At 35.3% G+C, this 24,369-nt stretch overlaps 1 protein-coding gene across 8 annotated transcripts in view; it reads left to right on the top strand.

Annotated features, from left to right (window-relative positions):
- Positions 1 to 11,543, top strand: part of LOC145693249 (uncharacterized) — an 87,338-nt gene extending 75,795 nt beyond the window's left edge. For all 8 annotated transcript variants that reach the window (XM_081769068.1, XM_081769067.1, XM_081769065.1 and 5 more), the window contains 2 exons: positions 4,212 to 4,352; positions 10,208 to 11,543. In XM_081769068.1, coding sequence (XP_081625194.1) covers positions 4,212 to 4,352; positions 10,208 to 10,348 — 282 coding nt within the window. In that variant the 3' untranslated portion in view covers positions 10,349 to 11,543. The remainder of the gene's footprint in view (positions 1 to 4,211; positions 4,353 to 10,207) is intronic.
- Positions 11,544 to 24,369: the final 12,826 nt, after the last annotated feature.

The raw sequence follows: 24,369 nt of genomic DNA, 5'->3' as shown, positions 1-24,369 counted from the left end.
ATACCCATTGCTACATCTCAAATGACCATTAGGTTACCTGTATTTGCAAGTGCATGCGACTTGATAGGAGTGTCTTCCAGGGATACATATAAAACTGCAAGTTTTCTGTTAAAAAACTAGTACTTACAGGATCCGTTGACTAAAGAAGATATAAGAAAAGTGATTGACAAAACTAAACTGTCAAGAAAGATGCAAAGAAAATGTTATAAACTTAGTGAAAAATAAATTGACGACATTATCAGCACGAAACCTGTCTGTTGGGATGAAAGAAAGACTAGAACTATCAAACTAGTAAATATTGGAAGAATCAATGCAGAGTGTAATTCAGAAATATGTTCTGCCTGCAGAGCCGTAGTCGAAATATATTGATCACGTCACGTCACTTTCTGGTACATCCATCGATATTAAATCAAGTATTACGGACTATTTAAAGGATGTTATTATGAAAACTGAAAATTTAACGGTTGTTGACTGCGATGGAACTGTGATATACGCAAGATCAAAGGGAGATGCTATTCGGTTAATAGAAGAAAAGATTAAAAACCAGTACAGTGATGTATTTGCAAGTTGCATAGTAACGAATTCCCTCTCCCTCACCTACTTCATTAGCTAAATGAATATTTAACAGAACCATACTCATTTTTGTGCTTTATCGGTAAATAACTTGATCACGCAGATGCTGCCTGTAATCGAATTAGAAAGAGTTCGGTCTCATTCCGATCTCAATCTATTGTGACAAGTTGTCTGATATGAATTCCGAGTTGTTTATCAAATTTTGCCTCTTGTATGAGATGGTAGCTGACAATAATAACAAAATATACCTTAACAGGGAACAATCACAATGTCTAAATATTTCATCACTGTTCAATGTTTAGATTCAAGCTAAACTCTAATCGAGGCATAATTGATAGAAGTAAGAAATTATGGAAGTTTGTAACAGAGAAGAATTGTTATTGAGACATTGGACTGCAAACATTAAAGATGTGCCAAATGGATTGTACGGCTCGGCTGGGCATAGGTGGAATGAACGTAACACACAATCACTTGCCCGTGGTCAATTCCAGGTTGTACAGCGGTGGACACTTCTAAATGGTACACCTTAGCCGTAAATCTCCATATGGCTGTACCATTTAGAAGTGTCGCCCGCTGTACCTATTTACAGACAAGTGGGGAGTTGTATAATCGAAAGATCATACAGAGATTTATCATTCATAAATAAAAAGCCAACGTCATAAATTTAGTATTTTCACTTTAAAACAGGTTTGGCAAAAATCGGGGATTAACTTGGTAATGTTTTTGAAGATGTAATTTACTCGAATGTTTGGCACCACAAAAGGAACAGTTTAGTTAATACTTATGCTTGTAACTCGTCAGTTAACGAAAATATATATGGCTATGGCTCGCGCCAAGTGAACTTCGTGGTGGACAATTACTGGGTTTTCTTGGGTTCTCTCGTTTCCTCCCACTTTCTTTATTTCACCATTTCATTCGTTTCTCGTCATTACCGTCTCTTTTAGTCTAACCAGCATAACCGTGGGACGTAAAACTTGAATTTATTTTTTTAACGAAAATATTGAAGGAATTCCTTTGAAAAGTGTAAAAAAAAAAAAAGGAACTTGCTTTGCATGGGCGCCGAAAAATGACGCTAACGGCAACTCAAGATGTCCGATTTGACTCAGATTTTTCAAGCTCACTATATACATCTACACAACTTTTCCGCACTAGACTGTTTTCAATTTCGAAAAAAAAAAAAAAAAAAGTTTGAAAGTGTCATTTTCAACTCATCCTAGCGTGCGTTCCCAGAATGGGATGGAAAGTTAGTCTTTTTAATTATTGTAATAGTTTGTTTTCTTCGAATATAGCAAATAGTTTTTCAGACTAATTACGTTAAACTGTAGGTCCATGTCTCATGTAGCCTCGCTACTGAAAAGGACGCTACACCCAAAATCAAATCAAAACATTTTATTTCAATTTTATGCTTCTACTTATGAGACAATGTTATCTATAAAATACAGTTTTTGTTGTCTGGGTCTAATCATTGCTATATCCTAATTGAAGGGTTATATAGCGTACGCTCTTTCGTCGCGGAAGACCCGGGTTTGATTCATGGCTGAAGCTCATATGGTTCGGATTCCACTGTAAGCTGATGTCGATGTCTCATACGCTGAAAAGGACACCAAACTAAAAACCTAATTAAACGATGTGGCCAAATGAGTTGATAACCCACAGGAATCAACTTGTTGCATAAAAGCGATTTAAGTTATAAATTAGTATGCCAAATCGCCTGCTCTAACCACCAGCTCGAATTTATTTAGTAACTTTATATGCATAAATGGTTAATTATTACGATGATTAAATTATTTTGAGAAAAATGCATCCGATGTATATAAGATTACAATGAGGGTTATCAAGTTTTCCAAACACCCCCTATATTAATGTCTCTATATCTTTTTAAAACGTAATATTCTCGCAACAGAATGTAGGATAATTAAATATTTCAATTCGGCATAAAGATCTTAGGAGTTACAGAAGTTGACGTTTGTTTTAACTATTTTCGCTTGTAACAAAGAATATGGCTTTTCAAGAGAGGTAGATAGCCAGGATGTTTTTGAACGAGACTGCACAAACTCATGCAATACAAATCTTTCTGAAATAGATAATTTTGTAAATTTTTAGTATAATAATGCATAAGAGAAACCAATTTCGAACAGCGTTACATTTGTTATTTACGTATGGTATAGTTTTGTTAAATACACCGAAAAATCTAAATAATATTTGTATGTTGTACCTTTAGTTGAATTCTCTATTCATATTAAATGTATTTGCAAATTTGAGCGTGCCTTCTAGATGTAATGAGGCTAATTAACTTGCTTTTAGGAGTATATTTGGCTGTCACATTAGTAATAATGTAACTTGCCTTAACGGTTTATGAGAGTACTGGTGTAAAATTATAATTACTTTTTACTAGAAATAGTAGAAGCACTAGTCAATACTTCAATACTTTTACCAGTAAGTAGAAAACTTCATGAATAACTCTATATTGAATTTCGAATTCCCAACATATCTGTTGTTTATTTTCTGGAGACCTTTCTACTTGCTGTACCTAAATACCGGAATTTTACTTTGACTAATATTTTACGTTCAGTTGGATGACTTAATGAAATTTAATACAAAAACTAAAATAAAATGGGAAAGTATGGATTATTATTACTTTATATTTATTTATTGTTTGTTTCGTGAAGTGAAGCTCATCAATGAGTAGTTATACAGATTCAGTCAACTAAAATACTGCGGAAGCGAGTGGAACGAAAATGTTAACTGAGGGGGCGCTATTAATCCAAAGTTCTCTTTTACCTACTACATCAGTGAGAAGTGCTTCGAGAAAACTCAGGTTACTCTTATCTAACAAATTATTGAATAGTAAGACACTATCATCAACCAGATCTGGGAATGAAATTTCAGTCAACAGTCAGCACAGTCGCTTGTGGAAATCACAAATTAATTCATTACTCAGCACTTGGCAGAATAACCATATTAGCTTCACTCTTCACAATAGCTAGTCTTCTAAGTTAACAAATTGTGAACAGGTAACACATATCAGCTTAGTTACAACAAATTAATCGCTAAAACTACAGAAATATTATGACCGAATGTTCTCACTTCTCTGTTTAATTTAAATAACGCAGTCTTCACTTTCTCAACAGAAAGAAAAACACTCATATTTTAATATTTTTCATCGTTAACCACAGTCTATTCCTACGGTGATAACAAGCGACATATTCCTCTGTTAAAGAATTCGTGTGCTTGATTGAGTGAAACCTGTCCTGCACATCTTGACCTTATTGAAAGTGGAGGTGATCACCTCCAACCTTGCCGATGCTACGAGTGCATGAAAATCGTATATGGACAGATTAGGATCTGGTAGTAGTGTATTACTGACTAGTTGTGCCTAGCGTTATTATGAAGAGGGGGGGTAACTTCCCTCGTTACGAGACCTGACTTATTCTGCCGTAGTAATGCAAAGATGTTGATATAACGATGTTAGTGATTGCACTTGACTGCAAAAATTCCATAAATTTAGGTATATAATAATCAAAGATTAGCGTTATTTTACCGGTGGCTGTTCCTTATATAATAGAAATCGATCCATTAAAAAAAAAAAAAGTTTAATATCTATGTGTATCAGCGTATTATTTTCATTTATCTTACAGTTGACAGCAGCTGATGGTCAGGCTCTGCATGTAATGACTGATGATGGTCTTCCCATTCAATTGGCTACACCCGAAGGTGAAGTTATTCCGTGCAAACCTGATGAACATATGCAGCTAAAAGTAAATGACATGAGCGGTATGGTAAGTAAATATTTGGGATTTACGAATTTGATTCTAAATAACTAGAACTCTTGGTAAAGACTTGCTACTATATTATAAATGTCAAGACTAAACGTTTGAATTAAAATTGCAATTATATTAGTATAGAAGAAACTATTTTAAAATGTTAAGCTTCTTAAAGTTGAAAAATATAACTTAATTGCGTTTGTAGGAATTAAAAGGCAAGAAATATCTTACATTTAAAACTAACAAAGAGAGCTGTTTTCAAGGATTCACACTTGCAAGTAGCTTGCTTCAATAGTGACATTTGTTAGGAGGTGCCTTCCATTTCAATTCAGACAGAGCATGTACCATCACCATCTCAGATATTGTTGAACTTTTTTTCTTTTTTTTTTTTTTGGTCGAAAAAAAAATTTTCCGCAAGTAATGAGCCATCAAGGACGGGGAGTACAAATTATGAGTTGTAAAAGACATGAAAAATGGCCAACTCCGGAACCCCACCATTCACCTATGAAGACAGGTAGAGTTGTAATTCATATTGTGGTATGTACATAGGGATATAAATAAACTATATTTTATTATAGTTTGGTTTGTGCATACGTATCTTTTTGTACATAAATTAACAAATGAACGTCAGTTTCTCTGAAAAGTCGAAGTTTGCGAATTTTTTTTCGAGTACTTCCGATTGGAATTTTAAAATTCTGTTTTCACTTTTGGTAAGACCTAGTTATCCGCTTTGCGAAAAAAAAAAAATTGTATCACTTCTGTGTGCAACCGTTTCGTCACGGAAAAAAAAAAATCGAGAAATTGTGAAATTTTTAAAAAATCGCCACTTTTGTGCGCCATTTTCCCGAAAACACCCTTTTTTTAAAATTCTAAAATTTTATCAGATGGTTCAACTTTACATGAATAATAAACACACCAAATACCATTCTCGACCAATGCTTCATGAATTAGCGAAGTTTCGTTAACTTTGATGTCACAGTTGGCAACACCGGAAACAATGAAAGTGTTATAGTTTGATGATGTTCGTGGTTCATATTCACTAAATGAAGAATAAAATTTTTTCCTGACTGCTTTTTATTATTTTGGTAAAATTCGCCACTCGCCCGTTTTTTAAGCGAAGTAATTTGAGGTGGACATTACGATTACGAAACACACAAATTTTAAGTTTACTTAGAACGGCCCACCAATAAATCTGATTATCTATAAAAAGCCTGAACTATTACCTCAGTGATGATTTGGAATGCTCCAGACAAAGTCTCAACAAGTGCGATGTCATTACAGTGATCGAATATGGACAAAAGGTTACAAAATTGAAACGTTTTCTTACGCGTTCCATCACAGAAATTTACAGACTTTTTGAACAGAACAATTCCAATATAAGAATGGGTCATTTTATAGTATTCGACCAAAATGGGTCCGCAACCTGCGAGAGAAGAGTGTTTGTGTGTATTTGTGCAAATTTTAAGTTAGCTGCTACTGCTTTGCAACAACTCAAAAGTGCAGCCCGTATTGAGGCTGTCATGAGTGACTATTTTCTTTAGTAGTATGATCCGTAGAAAATGACAGTTGTCTTCTTCAAGAATCTGGTGAATGTTCTGGAGTGGAAGGAATAACTGTGGAGTCTTCAATTATTGATCCTCATGAAAATGAAAGTGTTACGTATGCCATATGGAAAAACAATGATCTCGTTAAGAAAAGAAACTGTGCCACTTTCTGTTTTCATATCGTACGTTGCTGGTTTAACTGTAAGAATTGTAATTCATGATTACATCAAGAAAATCCAAAGAGAATTAATTGCTACCGAAAAGCATCGTATAAAATTTCAAGATTCAAATTCTATTTTACTTCATGTGGACTTCTCTGAAAACTGGACTGTTATTCTGCAAAATGAATTCAGAGTTATCACTGGAAAAATGAGCAGATTTCCATCTTTACGGCAGTGGTATATTATTATGAAACAACTGACAATTTTGTTGTAATAAGCGACGACAAAACACACAATTCGGCACATGTACTCATAGCCATGGACAAGATTCTAAAAACACTCGAAGAAAAGCGAAAATATAGGTTATAGAAAAAGGTTCGAATACGTGAAAATAAGTGCCTACAATTTCCCAAACCGTGTCAGTGATTTCTGATGGTGCTGCATCCCACTTTAAAAATCGCTTTCAGATGTTCGAGATGCTGACAGGTCCGATAAAGCAGTGTTTTTTCAGTGAAACCGGCCATGGAAGGTCTCTGTGACGGTATTGGGAAGGGGAAGGGGGGTTGTAAAGAAGTGGCAACGCGGCATAACCTTAGGCAAAAACAGATACTCAGTATTAAAACTGCAGAAGAATTCGTGAGTATAGTGCAAGTAAAAACTCTGGGTATTACTCTCGTTTTGTTGCCTAGAACTGAATTCGACATTTTTTTTAAAAAAGAAGCAAGAATGGAAAAGTGTGCGACCGGTAACTGGTATTCAACGAAGTCACCTTTGGCTTTTGTAAAATGGCGAAGTTTTTATGCAGTAACGGGTTACCATGAACTAACTTCATTCTTTCCCCAAAATCGAGCTTCTGCAATTCAGAGTGTAGATTAAGAAGTCTGCAAAAAGGAACTTTTGTTACATGCAAATATGATAACCAGTGGTGGGTAGCAAAAATATTCATAATAAATCATGAATTACGTGAAGTTGAAGTGCTGTTTATGCTTCCACGTGGACCTTCAACAGGGTACAGGTTTGCAGAAGAGCATAAGAGAAGTGAAAATAAATGTTTTGTGACTATCGAGAATGTGCTACGAGTTGAGTGCACCAACACCTATTGGAGTATCTGCACGGTTACATGCTGTTAGCGAAGAAGGCGCAAAGCAAGGAAATGATTGCTTCATGTGTAAAACAAATCAGTGAAATTATGTTTCCAAGACCATTTTAAGTGAACTTAAAATTTGTGTGTTTAGTAATTTCTATCTCAGATTACTTCGGTTTAAGAAAACGGAGGAGTAGCGGGAGGCTCATTTTACTCTTTCAGAGAGCCCTTTTGATCAAAATGATAAAAAGCAGTCTAGAAAAAGCTTTTGTTCGTTATTTAATGAATGTGAATCACAAACATCATCAAATTGTGGCACTTTTATTGTTTCCAGTGTTGCCAACTGAGACATCAAAGTTAACGAAACTTCGCTAACTTCAAAAGGTTGTAGTTAATTCATAAAGCATTGGTCGAAAATGGTATTTGGTGTGTTTATTATTCATGTAAAGTTGAACCATCTGACAAAATTTCAGAATTTTAAAAAATGGTGTTTTTTCGAGAAAAGTGGCGCCCAAAAGTGGCGATTTTTGAAAACTTCACAATTTCTCGAATTTTTTTCGACGAAACGGTTGCACACAGAAGAGATACATTTTTTTTCTGAAAGCGGGTAACTAGGTCTTACCAACCGTGAAAACAGAATTTTAAAATTCGAACCGGAAGTACTCGAACAAATTCGCAAATTTTGACTTTTCAGAGAAACTGACGTTCATTTGTTAATTTATGTACAAAAAGATACGTATGCACAAACCAAACTATAATAAAATATAGTTTATTTATATCCCTATGTACATACCACAACAAGAATTATAACTCTACCTGTCTTCATAGCTGAATGGTGGGGCTCCGAAGTTGACCATTTTCCATGTTTTCTACAATTCATAAATTGTACTCCCAGTCTTTGATGGCCCATTACTTGGCGGGAAATTTTTTTTCGACAAAACAAAAAAATATGGGTCTCTTAAAAACATGTCTAGTTGCTATAAAAAAAGTCAACAATATCTGAGATTTTTTTTTCCTCAGTTGAAATGGAAGGCGCCAGAAACTTAAATTTAAAAAAAAAAAAACTCTTATAAAGCTGTAGAGGTCACCAATATTTAAAATTTTCACAGTAACAATTAAAAAAGAAAACAAGTGTGTTATTCTTATTTACAGCTTTCTTCATTTTTCTTGTCTTTTAGTGTATTACGTTATTCATACATTAACATACAAGTTAATGATTTTTGTTTGTTTGTTCTTTTTCATTCATTTATTCCTGTTAATTTTTTAAATGTAAACTTCAAACTCGTATCTAATTATTTTAAATGAAAAGTCCAAATACTGAATTTCATGTCTAATCTTCAGAAATTCCGATATATGGCCATTTTAACACAATAATTTCCACTTCCCCATCCCCCTTTCTTTCCATCCTCGTCGAATTTCCAAAAATCGTTAGTGCGGCCTTACACCGCAAATTCTATGCCCTGTCCAAATTTCAAGTTCTTACCGTAAGCAGTTTGGCTTGGGCAGTGATCAATCAGTCAAACTCCATTCACATTTGGTACACGCTACTTCCGCACTTGATAAACCAATCATGCCGTACAACACAGTTTACTTCTGATTGCATGCTATCACAAGCATTTTCTTCGGTTGTACACATGCAAGTTACGTCATCCGTCGGTTAAGATCGGTTTGAGTCGTGGAAATAATTGCACAATATTTACCGATTCATCTTTCTGGTGAGGAGTGTAAATTCCGTGTCTCACTGGTAATCTGCATTCCACGATAACGGCGAATAATATAACTTGTATTTCCAATAGGAAGGTGAAAAAATCTTAAGAAGCATCTATAAAATGGAAAATATGGCCAATGATCACAATAAATGGGATTTATTCTCGATTTCTTGTAAAAATGGCGACATATGACATCATTTTAGGCCAGCTGCAGGTCTTTAGTGATCACACACACACTAAAAAGTACACTAACTTACAATTAGTTTCGCTAAAACGCTTCTCCAGACAGAGAGGGAAGGATATGCAGAAGAAAAAGGAAAAATTAAAAACGAAGAGAAAAGATGTGAAGCGTTCAGATTGAGCGCCATACTTGAATGCAATCACGTGATAAGTGTCATTAGATAACAGAATCTGGAATGTGGGATCCAGAATCTTTCCCACGTCCCCGATTTTCATTTATGTATTATTTTCCAATGGTGTCCTTCAACTTCTGGACAAGAGTGTATTTTAACTTGGTCAAATTCCATATCTTGGGGACACAAGGCTCGGTAGTAAAGCACTTACCTCGTGTTCGATCCTAGGTCACGTTAGTTCGTGAAGAGCGCCACCTCCATAAATTTTCTCGGGGTTCTTTTTCCCCCATATTCTAATTCCACTAATCTTTCATAATCATTCATGTCATTAATCTTGCAGTCTGCAAGGCATATCTATGGGATGTAAAATTAAAACGACTTCGCTTTTCTATAATCTTGTATTTGCCGTTGCCAGCACTCTAGCCGCGCTGGAGTATCGCTTCTCGTGAGGTCACCCAAGTCAAACTGTGGCGGGTTTGGTCCGAGGAAAGATGGGTGACCATTTGTACTCACCAAATAGTATGAGCATTGCGACGTCCTCCCAGCGTTGTGAGGACAGTTGGGAAGATACTTGAAAGAAAGAAGTAGCGAACTCCGTCAAGAACGGTGGGGGAGACAATGTGCTGATCAAACATCACTCCAAAAGCATGAGTGCCACAAGCCGTGGCCCCTAGGGGGTGTTGCACCAGAAGTTTAGTTTAGTATTATTTACTGTTGTAGTTTGAATTTCTTTAGTGTTACAGACGCATTAACCAGTGGTAGTAAAATTTATATAATTTGAAACTGACTATACTTGTAACTAAGTACAGAGAGGAACTTTCGGTAGTTATTTTTACCTCTTCCCACTTTATTTTCAAGGTTCTGTGTTCTAAGATGCTTTAACAGTCCTCCCAGATAAATTTAGTATTTTTGCATTATGAGTTGTTGGTCTTTTTGTTTTTAATTTTAAAATAGCTGTGTCTCATTTGTTTGATATTGAATCTAGTGTGTAATGTGTAGTTTGTTCGTGTTATTTCCAGCAAGATCAAGTGCCACAAGAAGTTGTCGTTTCTGAGGGTGGAATTCCGCAAATAGTTGAAAATGGTCAAGCCATCGAATTTACAACACAAGATGGGCAGCAAGTGAGATTAGTTACTTCTTATAATGTAGGTTATTTATAAAATGGACATTTCTAGTTCTTGCGACACTATATTATGATAGTGGATTATGTACAGACAGACTATTTTGTTTACTGTTTCTGTTTAAAATTTCTGAAAACAGAAAGTATAAACTCATTCCATGTTTATATGTGTCTATGTAGAACTGTGAATATATATTATATTCATTTGTATTATAAGTTCTTACAATCTAGAATGACTCCTTAACTAAAAGAAACTGATGCTAATTGTAAATATTTATAAAGGTTGAAATAGTAATTTTTTGTATGTATTGTACATTTGCTTCCTTAAAGTGTGTGTTTATGACGATAAGTATTATATATAAAAATGATCATATATATATATTTTATACACAGTATCTCTAGTTAAAAAAATGATGTAGATGAAGATGAAGTATGTATCTGAAATATGCAGGCTGCAGAAAATACCATCAAACTTCAGGGGATGGCCCCTAAGATTAGATAAGAGCAAAATTAATCAGATGAGTTAAAAATTGACCTATTATATACCAAAAGTGTTAAAAATGAGCTTTGGTAACATTTTAACTTGAAAATATGGGATCAAGCTCAGTCAGTCAGAGAAATTATAGACAAACTAGTATACGTTCTATCTAAATATTCATGTTTGCGAATCGGCAGATTAGAAGACAGGACTAAATATAAGAAATCTGACTTACCGTTCTTAGTTCGAAAACATGGATATTTAAGTAGAACTTGTAGTTTCTTTGTAATTTTCTTTACTGCTTGAGATTGGTCTCATATTTTCAAGTTTGGATGTTTCGCATTTTCGACACCTTATACCTCTAAAAGAACATATTCTTTGATCCATGCTTATTAGATTTTCTCCCTTCGCTTTGATATAAAGAACCACACCCCAAAGTTTGGTTCTGGTGCTTTTCTGTAGTCTATATTTACTATAAAGTGGAATCGTACTCTATAGAATGCATTACTTTTCCTATACGTAAAGCGTAAAGTTGATATTATGTTACAACATAAGGAACGTATGAGAGAAATCAATACCTGATCATTGATTTTTTTTTTTCAACTAAAGTTGATAACATCCCCATTCCTAAGGAATATTTGTACTATTTCTCATTATTATGAATGAGTTTTTTTTCGCATATGTTTTTGTTTCAATATGCATGTAGAAATCTTTCTGTACTTGTTTTGAGGATAAAAAAAAATGAGAACTTTCTTTATATACTGCATTATTGTTGTTATTTAGTGATATTCACAACCTGCTGTTTCGTAAAATAAGTCGATTGTAATTACAATAATATCATTGAATGTAAGAAAACCAAATAATTTCAACATAAGAGATATAATAGTACGGGCATATAAAAATCAGTATATTAATGTGTGTTTCTGCTCGTTTTTATGCTTATAAAAATGAAACAAATTATGGCGAACTGTTTCGCTCGTGATAATCATTATCAAACATGAAAGACAATAACAAATTTCCTAGTTAGGGGAGACACCCCTTTAATGACTATATTAAGTATGTGTTCTTGGAAGAGAAAGATGTACAGAGCGATAGGGATTGTTACGGATATATTTATGTAGTTTTTAGTACTATATGTGTCAAATTTTGATCAAAATCCATTGAAGTCGAACAAGAAGTTAACCAAAGCTATTCCAGCAGAACACTTCGCAGATTATAAGCGAAACCGCGACCTGAACAAATAGTGATTGTTGTATTTGTTTTTCCATGTTTGTTTTATTATAATAATAATTGGAGCAATTGTATGGCCACTTGGTTATGATTAGGTATTAATCGTGAGAAACAAGATTTGTCCAGAAGAAAAACTTCCTACAAAAGGTCGTATATGGTAGCGAATTCAACAGCTAGGTACCAGCACGCATGAAGATGACTCCCAAGAAGTTATTGTGGGTAGTTAGAAAGTAGTGTGTATTGACTTGTAGAAAGGATGGCTGTTGTATGGCATACGCTAACCATATTGTATTTTTTTTTGTGCCGGAGTCAGTAGTCAATAGTACATGGATTTTATATCCCTCACCTTTTTATTATTATAAAAGAATCTGTACAGTTTATACAATGGATCACAATAAGTGATTTCTATATGTCTCTAAGTTAAACACAATTTGACCTCCTGCCCGTTGCAGTACAGAGGTGGAGGTTTATGGGTTAAGAACGATCATACCCGTGGCAGTTAGGTCTAAGAAACTTCCTGCCCGTTGCAGCATGGAGGTAAGGCTAAGGATGGATCTGACCGTTGCAGCTGGAACTAAGGTAACCTCTTGCCCATTGCAGCATATAGGTTAAGTTGAGCATGACCCTGCTCGTTGCAGTTGGGTCTAAGGAAACCTCTTGCGCGTTGTAGCACAGAGGTAGGATTAGAAAAGTCTCTCCCGCCAGTTGTAGCTTGGAGATAAGGAAGTACTCTTATCCGTTGCAGCTAGAGATATTCTGTAGGAAGTGACTAGTTGACAACTAATGTCTTCTGTCTCCAAGTGTCAACTTATGTAACCAGTCTTCAGCGACGGTTGTGAGGAAGCCTCGGAGGGGACCTCTTCGTGTTCCATCAGTGGTAATGATACCCGTCTTTTTGGTGATACTCATGCTGAAGCAGTGGTTGTGTTAGCAATGCGAGACACTTCCAATATGAGGGTATAGTGCGTCCCCAAAGGAGAAAAATAATCGTGGAGACACACTAAAAATGCACTGGTAACAATGAACATTAACCACGAAGCACTGGAGACACTGTATAAACACCAGATATTAAAAGGCTTGAGAAACTTTCGTAGTCAATGAATATGAGATTGCACACTTTGTTCCCAATAGCTAGGCAAGATCAACACTAGGTATCACTTCCATCAACGATTGGGGGTGTTGAAACTGACATTAATTAATATATGTAAACCAGTCTTAAGTTCGTTGAAATGTGCAATTACTATAATGGCGGATAATTGTGTTCTGATATTGGCCTTTCAAGGAGCAGTGAAATCTCCGGTTTGGGACTCTTTATTTTGTCGAGGATGAGTTATATAATGGGTTAATCTATCTCAAGTGGTCCAAAGATGGGGAAAATGGTTGTTTACCATCTCCGAAAATTATAGAAATTGAAGTGTGATGAACCTTGTGTATGAGAAAGTCAATAACATCATTCACGTTGTCGTGTGTACAAATGTTCCTGAATGGCAACATCTTTGTTGTCGGTGGAGTGCCATTTTTCGCATTTGCAAGTGTTTACGAAAACTACAGTTGCTTAGGACGTACGTACCAGATAAACTCAAAACAAAAAGGAATGTTTACAGAAGAGACTGAGGTACACGGAGAACATACACTCTTGCTTCTAAATAAATATGTAGGGTTGCAAACCAATACATGAAACCACTAGAAAAGGTACAGGAAATTACACTTTTGAAGGAGATGTATTTTGGAATGGCATAAAGTGGGGGATTCATAAGTTTTGTGATGAATACTATTACATGTAAAAAGTGTGCAGAGATATACACAACTATGATACCACTACCATCGGGGTCCGAAAGTTGAAGTGTGTGATTTTGATGCCATGTTTAAGGCGTAATAACTCAGAAGGGCAAAGTGCTAAAGATTGCTGCTTAGGCCACAATGAAATTCTGTATGTGAATAAAAAAAAAAAAATAAAATAAAATAAAATAAAAATAAAAAAAACGTGACATTACATGGAGAAAAAAGTTAGGACACGTTAAAAACGCAGAGAGATCACGCGTGTGACAATGGTCGTAGCCCAGAAAAATTTAAATGTTTTGATATGTTTCATGCTAGATCTCAAAAACTACGCATGGTTCAGCAATTAGGCCCGCTTTTGTTTGTGTTCAGTTGTGCAAAAGCTTGCGAGTGGCATTTGTTCCATCTTTCTAGCTCCATGATATGGTAAGGGGGTTAGCTCCCCCTTGTACCCACGACACCCATCGTCGAACTGGACTGCGTTATTAAGGCACTTAATGTATTAGCAAAATATCATTGAAATCCAATCCCAGTTACGGTGACACGTTGGCCGCCATGTGCATAATTCTGATGCACAAATAGTGGGGTGCTAAATACCCCGAAATATGGCTTGGCGGCTAACATTTAATATGTTCACAAAGTTGCGTTACACTTTTCTATCATATCATGCTGAAAATGGCGTATTTGTGGAAGATAATTAAAATGATTGTTGTTTCCCTTCTCTCCTATAGCATTACAGCAATAGCTTTTAGTAACTCTAATTACAACAAGTTCTCGCAATTACACGATTTATGCAGTGTTTCAAACTTCAGCAACGTTTATCATATCTCCGGAACGGTTTGAGATATCGAAGTGCTGTAAACGCTAAAACAATTTATACATCCATTACAAACCACACAAGCAACTAGATATGATACTTATCTCAGCATTTTTCGAAATAAATGCTTTCAAAAAAATTAAAATTTCAAGGTCAGGTAACTTCGTTTCTATTCATTCGAAACAAGTAATACTATGACCATGGTATCCATCACTAAAGTACTTTCGATGTGCATCTCCGTTATGCTGTATTTGTGTTAGAGGCTTTCGAACTTTGGATGTTTGTGATACTATACCATTCTTGGTTTGCAACACTGAATCATAAAGGTGGTATTTTAAGTTTACGTTTGACACGTTGATTTGCAATATGTAATAATCTGACGTAGTGCCATTTGAAAAAATATAACTAGATTGGGTTGGCAACACTGTAGAGTCTTTCTGTTTAATACATACAAAGATGTCCCTCTTATTATAGGTGCTTCGTGCAAAGTTTCCCTTTTTTCTCTCTTTTGGTTTGTCAGCCATAGCGGATGGTCAAGATTAATTGTGAACTCTGTAGATGTGGCAATGATCATGGAGCTAGAAAGATGAAACAAACGTCACTCGCAAGCTTTTGCACAGCTGAACACAAACAAAAGCAGTCTAATTGCTTAATCATGCGTAGTTTCTGAGATCTAGCATGAAACATATCAAAACATTTAAATTTTTCCGGGCTACGACCGTTGTCACGCGCGTGCTTTCTTCGCGTTTTTAACATGTCCCCACTTTTTTCTCTCCATCTAATATCAGCCACAATTTTTTTTTTTTTTTTTTTTTTTTTTTTTTTTTTTTTTTTTTTGCAATAGTTTATTCACATACAGAATTTCTTTGTGGCCTAAGCAGCAATGTTTAGCACTTTGCCTTCCTGAGATATTACGCCCCAAACATGGCATCAAAAACACAAACTTCAACATTCGAACCCCCCTAAATCTACGATACTAGTGGTATCATAGCTGTGGATATTTCTGCAGACTCTTTGCATGTAATAATATTCAGCACAAAACTTATGAACCCCTCACTTTATACCATTTAATTTTCTGTACTTTTTCTACTGATTTCATGTATTGATTTGCAACTCTGCATATTTATTTAGAAGCAAGAATGTATGTTCTCCGTGTACCTCAGTCTCTCCTGTAAACAGTCGTTTTTGTTTGGAGTTCGTTCGATACGTACGTCCTGAGCAACTAGTTTTCATAAACGTTTACAAATGCAAAAAAAATGGCACTCCACCGACAACAAAGATGGCCGCCATTCAGGAACACGTGTACATACGACAACGTGAATCATGTTATTGACCTTCTCATACACAGGGTTCGTCACACTCAAAGTTTTATCATTTTCGGAGATGGTCGAGCAACCACTTTGTATGGATTGACCCTAAATCAAGTATATATAAAATAAAAGAGTAATCATGATAATGGCCATGATGATAGTTGATATCAGAAGTATGATCATTCTGCAAAGAATAAAAATGGAAGTCACTGTCGTGTTTAGGCACTACGCACTACGCGTTTGTAGAGAAAATGTAGAAAAATGCCAATTGCAATAAGGAGCAAAAATATTAAAGCGCCGATGGTTATAATGATCCAGAGGAAAGCGCTATGTAATTGAAATTCGTGAAAATGATCCGGTAAGTTTTGTCCTCCTTTTAAGAGATTGCTGGAAGCTTTGAAGATTAAGGATACAGTTGAAATCAAAATTGTCAGATAGAGTTTTTGTTCTTTATAAAATTCGATGAGTGTCTATTAGTGGTGAGTACCGCATTATTTTCTTCTTTTTTTCCCTCTTTTTTTAATATAAGAATTTGGTTTCTTTTCCTCCTTTATTCTTGAAAGAATAGTTTACTCTGATCGGCGGAGATATATTGAAGCCTTGTTTTAAACGACTTTGGTAATTGGACCCTGTATAAGATTCAGTTTACAAATAATCGGTGCTGGTCCATGGAAGAACTTGGAGAGCACTTCTTCGTCGCCTTTTTTCTTAAATGTATAAGGGGAGTGCCGGTTCTGGGTTCGAGTTCCGGATGTCCGTGTTCGAAGTGCCAGATATAAGGAGAATGGGGTTCGATACTCGTTTGTTCCAGTGCGAGAAGACCGACTAATAATAATAATATTGGGATTCGAACCTTGGACCTCTCAAAGTCTCCTTTACAACTTCATTCAAATACACAAATTAGTAAATTGAAGTAAGAGACTGGCAATAAACAAGTATCTTCACTCCTCCACGGTCCTAGGATTCGGGCGTCGCCCTAACTAGAGACATTTGCCGTTTACCCACCTTCGCTGCTGCGTCAGCTTCAAGGTATACCAGTTAATACCTGTAAAAGAATACAAGTGGGGCAGCCATGCATGATTTACGCCAGATGGATAGTGGGAGACGAAAGTAATGTTTGTCCTTCACTGCTTATAGATACCTTACCTGTTTGGTTCTATTTAAGCTATGTACACTATAAGAAGGTAATATTTTCCATTTGCTGAGAAAGAGACAATATGGGTCACACACTTTGAAATTATTAATATTATTTTCACTGCATATTAAAAAAGAGGTATTTACGAAACGTTTGTATTTAACTCTAAATTTCAATGAATATAAAACATTTACAAGCGTATGACAACACAAAACACAATATTTCACTTAGACGAGAAAGATGGCCCAATCACTGCGATATGCGACCGATACGTAAGCGAAATAATACGCGAAATTTTGACCGAACGAAGATGATAAATCGATTAGTGACTATGCAGTTCACTACAGACACTTCACTTCATCACTATATGAAGATAAGTTTATTTGGTATCTTCATGGTACGGCTCACAGTGACACTCCTCTCTGCGTTTGTTCATTCAAAAAGTCGACCATAAATATGAGACGAAAATGCATCCCTTACACAACAAGGTTACAAATCGCTAATTTTGGTAGTTGTGCCATTGTAAATATTCCGTGAAACTTATAAGGGAAGTTAAAGTCACTAAATTTATACTGAATGCTTCACTTTATCTGTTTGTTAATACGATTTCCATGTTAGAGAGCTGGTATTTTTTACGTTTATGTTGCTTAAAAGGTGTTGACGCTCTCTCTGCTTTTTCGCGCGTCACATCGTTGCCAGTTCACAGCGCAAGAATACACTGAGTAAACTAAAACATAGTTCGTAGAAAACATTAAGCTTTGACTTTATTCTATTGCTAATAATATATAATGAATGGTTCATAAGTTAATAAAAATCACATTAAAAACACTGATTGTTCGAATAGGTTGTACAATCGACGATTATTGATAGACTTCACATTGTCACGTAAAACTCTGTCATCGTCATGAGGACTTATGCGTGGGCGTTTCTCTCGAGAGTAGCTAAATTTTTCCTCCAAATATGGGCTGACGGGAGGAAGCAAGACTGTCTGGAGAAGTGAGGTACCTTTTGGGGGAGAAATTCCTAAGCATTGTTCTCTTCCAACTGTTAGCTGATTGCATAATATTTCTAAGAATTGACGCTGGGGAAATACGAGGGTTGAATCAAAAATCCAAGCCAATCCATCTTGTTACAAATGGCAAATAAATAAGGGCTTCTTGAGCTAGAGAAAATGTTTATGACGCCTGTCGTAATTTTTCTTCTGCTGTTCGAAAGCCTTCTTAAGATGCGTCTTTATAATGTCCCTAATTTTTGCGAGAAGTTTACTCTCGGTGCTTGAAGTGATTCCTAATTGACAGTTTGCGTACGTTCTAGGTTTGTAGGAAAAAAAAAAGCTGACTTTCCCGTTTACACATATGTATTTATTGCGAACGTTATATGTGGGGGTCATCATTTCCTTTCTTTTCAGTTTTTTTGAACGAAGAGTTCCAGTGAATTTTGGATGGTTTTATTTGTTACCTCCACGAGACCGATATTTGTATTACTGAAGACTGATGAATACTTATATATCTCGGCTAATTTCTAATTTGTGAAGAGTTGTCGATCAAGGTAAAGATTTTGAAAAGCTTCGAAATATAAAATAACTTCTAAGAATTTTTCAATATTTTCCTCCATGTTCGAATTCACAATTTTTCATAACAACATACCCTGTCGCTAGCTCTGGCCGGTAAAAGGTGCTTAGTTTTCCACTGGAAACGGACCAATGGCGTAAAATTGCCAGGTGTTACTTATCAAGTCCACAGTGTGACGTAATAACTCAGCTGACATTGTATACATGTTTTTATTTTATGTGCTAGAAAGGACTTTATATTCTACATACATATAATATTTGAGACTGTTTTGTAGGTCTTTGTAAATCCAAAGTGTGATGCTGTTGGCTGCTTGTGTATTAATTCAAACTGTCGATTAGCTAATTAGGAATACAGAGCAAACAGATTAAATCTAATTCTGGGTGTTCCTACTTTCTGTATAATAAATTGCCCTTTAATCGAAAGTCAGAAGCAGAGCATAGTGTTGACTTTTTTCTTCTTCTTCTTTTTTTTTCTTTCCTTCCTTCTAGAACGGAAATAATGTCTGCGTAAGATTCGTTTTTAGCGTTGTTCGTCTGCAAGATTCGCTAGTGAAAGATTGGGTTCAACTTGAAGAATTAGGTCCTCCAAGGCATTAGAACGGAAAGCATGTCTTGAGCTTCCTGAGAAATTTCGGCTTCTTTTTCGATGCTTTCTCGCTATTCTAAGCGATCGATGATGTCAGTGGTGTTGGTCGCCCCAAATATGGCAAACTTCAAAATTATAGTCTGTTAAGAAAATTTTATATGTGGTGTATTTTTCAACTTTTTCGGGTGCCGTGTTTAGTGATATCAGACATTTTCGTATATAAATAATTTAAATTTTCGACTCACTAAGAAGTAGCGAAATTTTCGTAAAACGTATATTAGTGTGTAAAGTTCTTTTTCTCATATGGGCGCTCCGCGTTCAGATTTAGTTAATCTCCGACTACAATATGAGACTGCTCTTTCGATACCAGTCTTGGGATCAATAACAAGCAAGGAGGCTATCGATCTGAACACTGGGTGCAACGGATTAAGTCCCTATTTCCAAATTACTATCGAAGTGTTAGAGAGACGGAGAATTTAATATCTTTTTTCAGTTTTTCAAAAAGCTAATCGTGTATGGCTTCCCATTTGAAGTTGAGAGTTCTTGGAAAGAAACAATTGAAATGGCTCAATGTTGCTTGTAAAACTTTTTATGTGACCTCTAAGATAGGAGCATAGACAAATGAACCTCTTCAAAGAACGTTTGGTAATAGGCTGTTTGAAGTTCCGAATTCTATTTGCAATTTTTGGTGAAACGGTAATATGTTCGCCAGAGATACGAAATTCTAAAACATCTAATTCGTTGTAGATTAAATATATTTTTGGAGAGGCCCTTATATCATGTTTTCTAAGGCGTTGAAATAATAATCATAAGTACGATAGTTTTTGCTACCAGTTATAGGAGGCAATTATTAACTCATCTGCGAAGAAAGTTATTCTATCAGGAAGGCCTTCTAAAATAATTCGGGTTACAATAGAAAGAGCTTGTGCGCTTCTGGAATGTATCATTACGCAGTGTAAGAAGCGATACGATTTTCTTGTATGATTAAGTTCGAAAGTCGTATAGTTGGTGCTCTTTGGAAGAAGCAAGATTTGGAAGTGGCTGTGGGAAAGACGATAGTTGAGATCAGTTCTTTTCCAGACTGACTTCTATTCCGAACAGTTGGATCGGATGCATGCTACAAGTGCGCATTGGTGAACCGAAAGTATGCCCTGCTGCAACAGGAAAACGAAAACTATACTCGGTACGAGAAATGCAACAAAAAATATTCAGGAACTTGACGGCATCATCGAACTAATGCCATGCCACGCCTTGCATATAGTCTTGACCTTGCCCCTTGGGATTACTACCCATTTCTGTCCATGGTACACTTTCTGAAATTATGCTTCACCAACCAGCGGGAGGTGAAACAGCAGTGACTGATTTTTTTGCCTGTAAGGACAATACCTCACATGAATCGTGGTAGTGTTCATATATATATATATATATATATATATATATATATATATATATATATATATATATATATATATATATATATATATATATAAAGGAATACTGAAGTAATTTATTTTATTTAGGCTATAACTATTGTCTTCTTAATTTTAGTGAATATGTTTAATTCAAATTGAATTTGAAAGAAATTAATGGTGAAATATATCGTATATTTGGACATCGAACTGAAAGAATGTAATTAGAACATAATCATTAATAATAATATTATATTCACAAGCAGTTTAAAATGTTGTTAGTTTTACAGAGGCTCATATTAAACAATAAACTATTGCTACAATAATGATTGACTTGTTACATGTATATTGTAGTATTGCTTTGAATATACTAACAATTAAATGGTTACCTAGACGTTAAACACAATCCTATATGGTGGAAAACGTATACAAGGTAAGCTCAGTTTGCAATTATTAAAATTAAATTTTGATCATAAGAATATTCTTAATTCTGCATTACTATAGATTCAAATATGTCGTAGGTCCTACATAAAAATAAAATTTTAGTTTAACCTCCCTTGTTCAGCAGGCTAGCAAGTTAGATCATTGCAGTCTGATTGGACCATATGTATGTGTCTGTGAAATGCCAAAGACTTGACGGTTTTCTTCTTATATTACCAAACTGTTCGAGAGATCATTTAATTTGTTAAGATTTATTTCCTTTGTTTTTTTCTTTCTTTTAAATAGGCCCAGTGGCGTATTTAAGTGGGGGCTTCCGGGCTGAAGTCCCCCCGAAATCTTACTTACTATAGTAAAGTATATGAAATATCTTGCAGAATTTTCACATTTTCAGGCAAAGCCCTCCCCGAAAGTTAGCAAAGCCCCTCCCGAAACAAAATCGTAAATACGCCACTGAATAGGCCTATTTACATTTCTTCCATTTCATCTTCATGAGGGATATCTCTTACTTTCTCCTACTTCTTCATCATTCACTTAACCCATTGAACATGTTCGACCAATTTAGTGCATTATCTTGGCAATCGCAAAACATGTTTATCTTAAGTTCAAACCGCGCTAAAGGCATAGATGTTGTGTGTTGTCCTTTCACGTGTTATGTTATTATCATCATTCATTTTTCGTAACCTTCGCTAGTCTTCTAAATGACAAAAAAGTACAACTAAGAAGTAAAACTCAAAAGTAAAATAAAATGAAATTGTTTAATTGACGATTTTGGCTTTATATATATATATATATATATATATATATATATATATATATATATATATATATATATATATACAGACTGTTCCATAATTCGTGTTATTTTCTACAGCGCTGGGAGAAGATGAAGTTTTCACACTATTAATGTAAAATTTGGCACTCTTATTGAGAAATATCTGAATTTTTCGAATTTCTAAAGAAAATAAGAGAAAAATGCTGTTTAGCCCCTCTTTTAGGGGTGTAAACACGAAAGTTCATTTTCCTTATGGGAGATTCAATGTTAAATTTTAGAAGCAGTTTTCTCCAATAATTATTCGTGAAGAGTTTGGAGCAAATGAGTTGTATTTGTTACAAAATGCAAAAACACTCATTCACAAAGCTAGTAGAGCCGCCTCAAACATTATTTTGCAAAGGTCCCCCTATTGGGGGGCAAGGGGCGTAAAAAGGTGGTGGGTGATATGTAACCAAAATCGCAAAATTTATTTTCGGAATGCCAGTAAGCGTGAGATTAATCACAAATGTCACAGAACTAATGCTCCAATGTCCTTACATGTAAGAGTGACTGATAATGGGGCTACAGCCCCCTTTCAAAAAATAAAAAAATCACCATAAATATCCTTAGTAGGGACATACGAGAAGAAGGTATTTTTTTAATTAATGTGAAATTCGGCGTCATTGTATCAAATGAGTATGCGTTTTTCAAATCTGGAATGTTATTTTGATAACGCACCGCCTTAGGGGGGCACAGGGGGCGAAGATCTCAATAATGGATCTTTATAAAAATTCAAAATTTTGTTCCGGAAATGCCAGTGAGCGTCAGATTTTTCACCACTGTCACAGAATTAATATTCTAATGCTCCTCGCATGTGCCAGTGACTTATACGGGGCTATAGCCCCTCTCAAAAATTAAAAAAATCACCATAAATATCCTTAGTAGGGACATACGAGAAGAAGGTATTTTTTTTTTAATTAATGTAAAATTAGGCGTCATTGTATCAAAAGAGTATGCGTTTTCAAATCTGGAATGTTATTTTGATAACGCACCGTCTTAGGGGGCACAGGGGGCGAAGATCTCAATAATGGATCATTATAAAAATTCAAAATTTGGTTCCGGAAATGCCAGTGAACGTCAGATTTTTCACCACTGTCACAGAATTAATATTCTAATGCTCCTTGCATGTGCCAGTGACTTATACGGGGCTATAGCCCCTCTCAAAAATTAAAAATAAATCACCATAAATACCCTCAGTAGGGACATACGAGAAGAAGGTATTTTTTAAAAAATTAATGTAAAATTAGGCGTCATTGTATCAAAAGTTTATGCGTTTTTCAAATCTGGAATGTTATTTTAATAACGCACCGTCTTAGAGGGCCACAAATTCCAAATTTTATTCTGGAAGTGTGAATGAGTATTAGATTAATCACAAATGACACAGAATTAATATTCCGATGCTCCTTGCATGTGCCAGTGATTGATGTGGTGCTACATCCACCTTCCACTAATCACCAAAAACCACGATAAATATCCTTAACAGGGACATACCAGAAGAAGCTTTTTTTTTCTATTGGTCGATTACTGTGAAATTTGGCGTTATTGTAATAAAAAATTATGTATTTTCCAAATCTGAAATGTTATTTTGGTAACAGGGGACAAAGGGCGCGCTTGGTAATTTTTGGCTTTGGAGGACACAGGGGCCGAAGTATAAAAATTCCAAATTTTATTTTGGTAGTGCCAATGGCATTAAATTAATTGCAAGGCGCACAGAATTAATGCTCCTATGCTATTTCCATGTACAATCCGCAGCAAAGAACCTGCAACATGAGCATGCAAGTTTATTGTGAAACTACGACTAACAGCATAGGGAATCAACATAACGTCTAAGTGGCATGAATCACGCCAGGAAAAACCTCGGCGTCCTCCCCTGCACACTTATTTTGGAGTAAAAGACTTCGCCGTTTCACAATAAACATATATGCTCATGTTTTAGGTTTATTTTATTTTATTTATTTATTTATTTTTTTTTTTTGCTGCGGACTGTACCAGTGACTGATATTAGGCTACAATCCCCTTTCATAAAACAATAGAAATTCATGATGAATGTCCTTATACGCAAGAACCTACTGGCAGAAGGTAAATATTTTTCATTATTAAAGTGAAATTTGGCATTATTGTCGAAAAATGTTTGTTTAGAAAAAGAGCTAAAGCGACAATATGATAATGGTCATGTGTTGATCTCTTTTAGTGGCGTCAACTCAAAATTTGATTGGCCTAACTGAAGTTTCAATGTAAAATGCGGAAAGCAGTTTGCTCTATATTTATATGAATTTTGCTGTAAATTAGCAGTTTTAGGTAGAAAATACGATACCTTCCTCTTCTTCCTCCCCTTTCATCTATGATGGTACATGCGTTTCTAGTTTTATTACGCCAAACCTCCAAATTGGGGAAGATAGGCAGCAAGAATAATTCAAACTTTTCGTTATTTCCCGTGAGCGTCAAAATATTTGGTAATATACCAAAATTAATGCTTAGGAGCTACCTCCATGTGC

Source organism: Thermobia domestica, chromosome 8 (genome assembly GCF_964235325.1).
Source record: "Thermobia domestica chromosome 8, izTheDome1.hap1.1, whole genome shotgun sequence".
NCBI classification, from domain to species: Eukaryota; Metazoa; Arthropoda; class Insecta; order Zygentoma; family Lepismatidae; genus Thermobia; species Thermobia domestica.
Note: the sequence above shows the minus strand (reverse complement) of the source record. Positions and strands in the feature narration are given on the sequence as shown.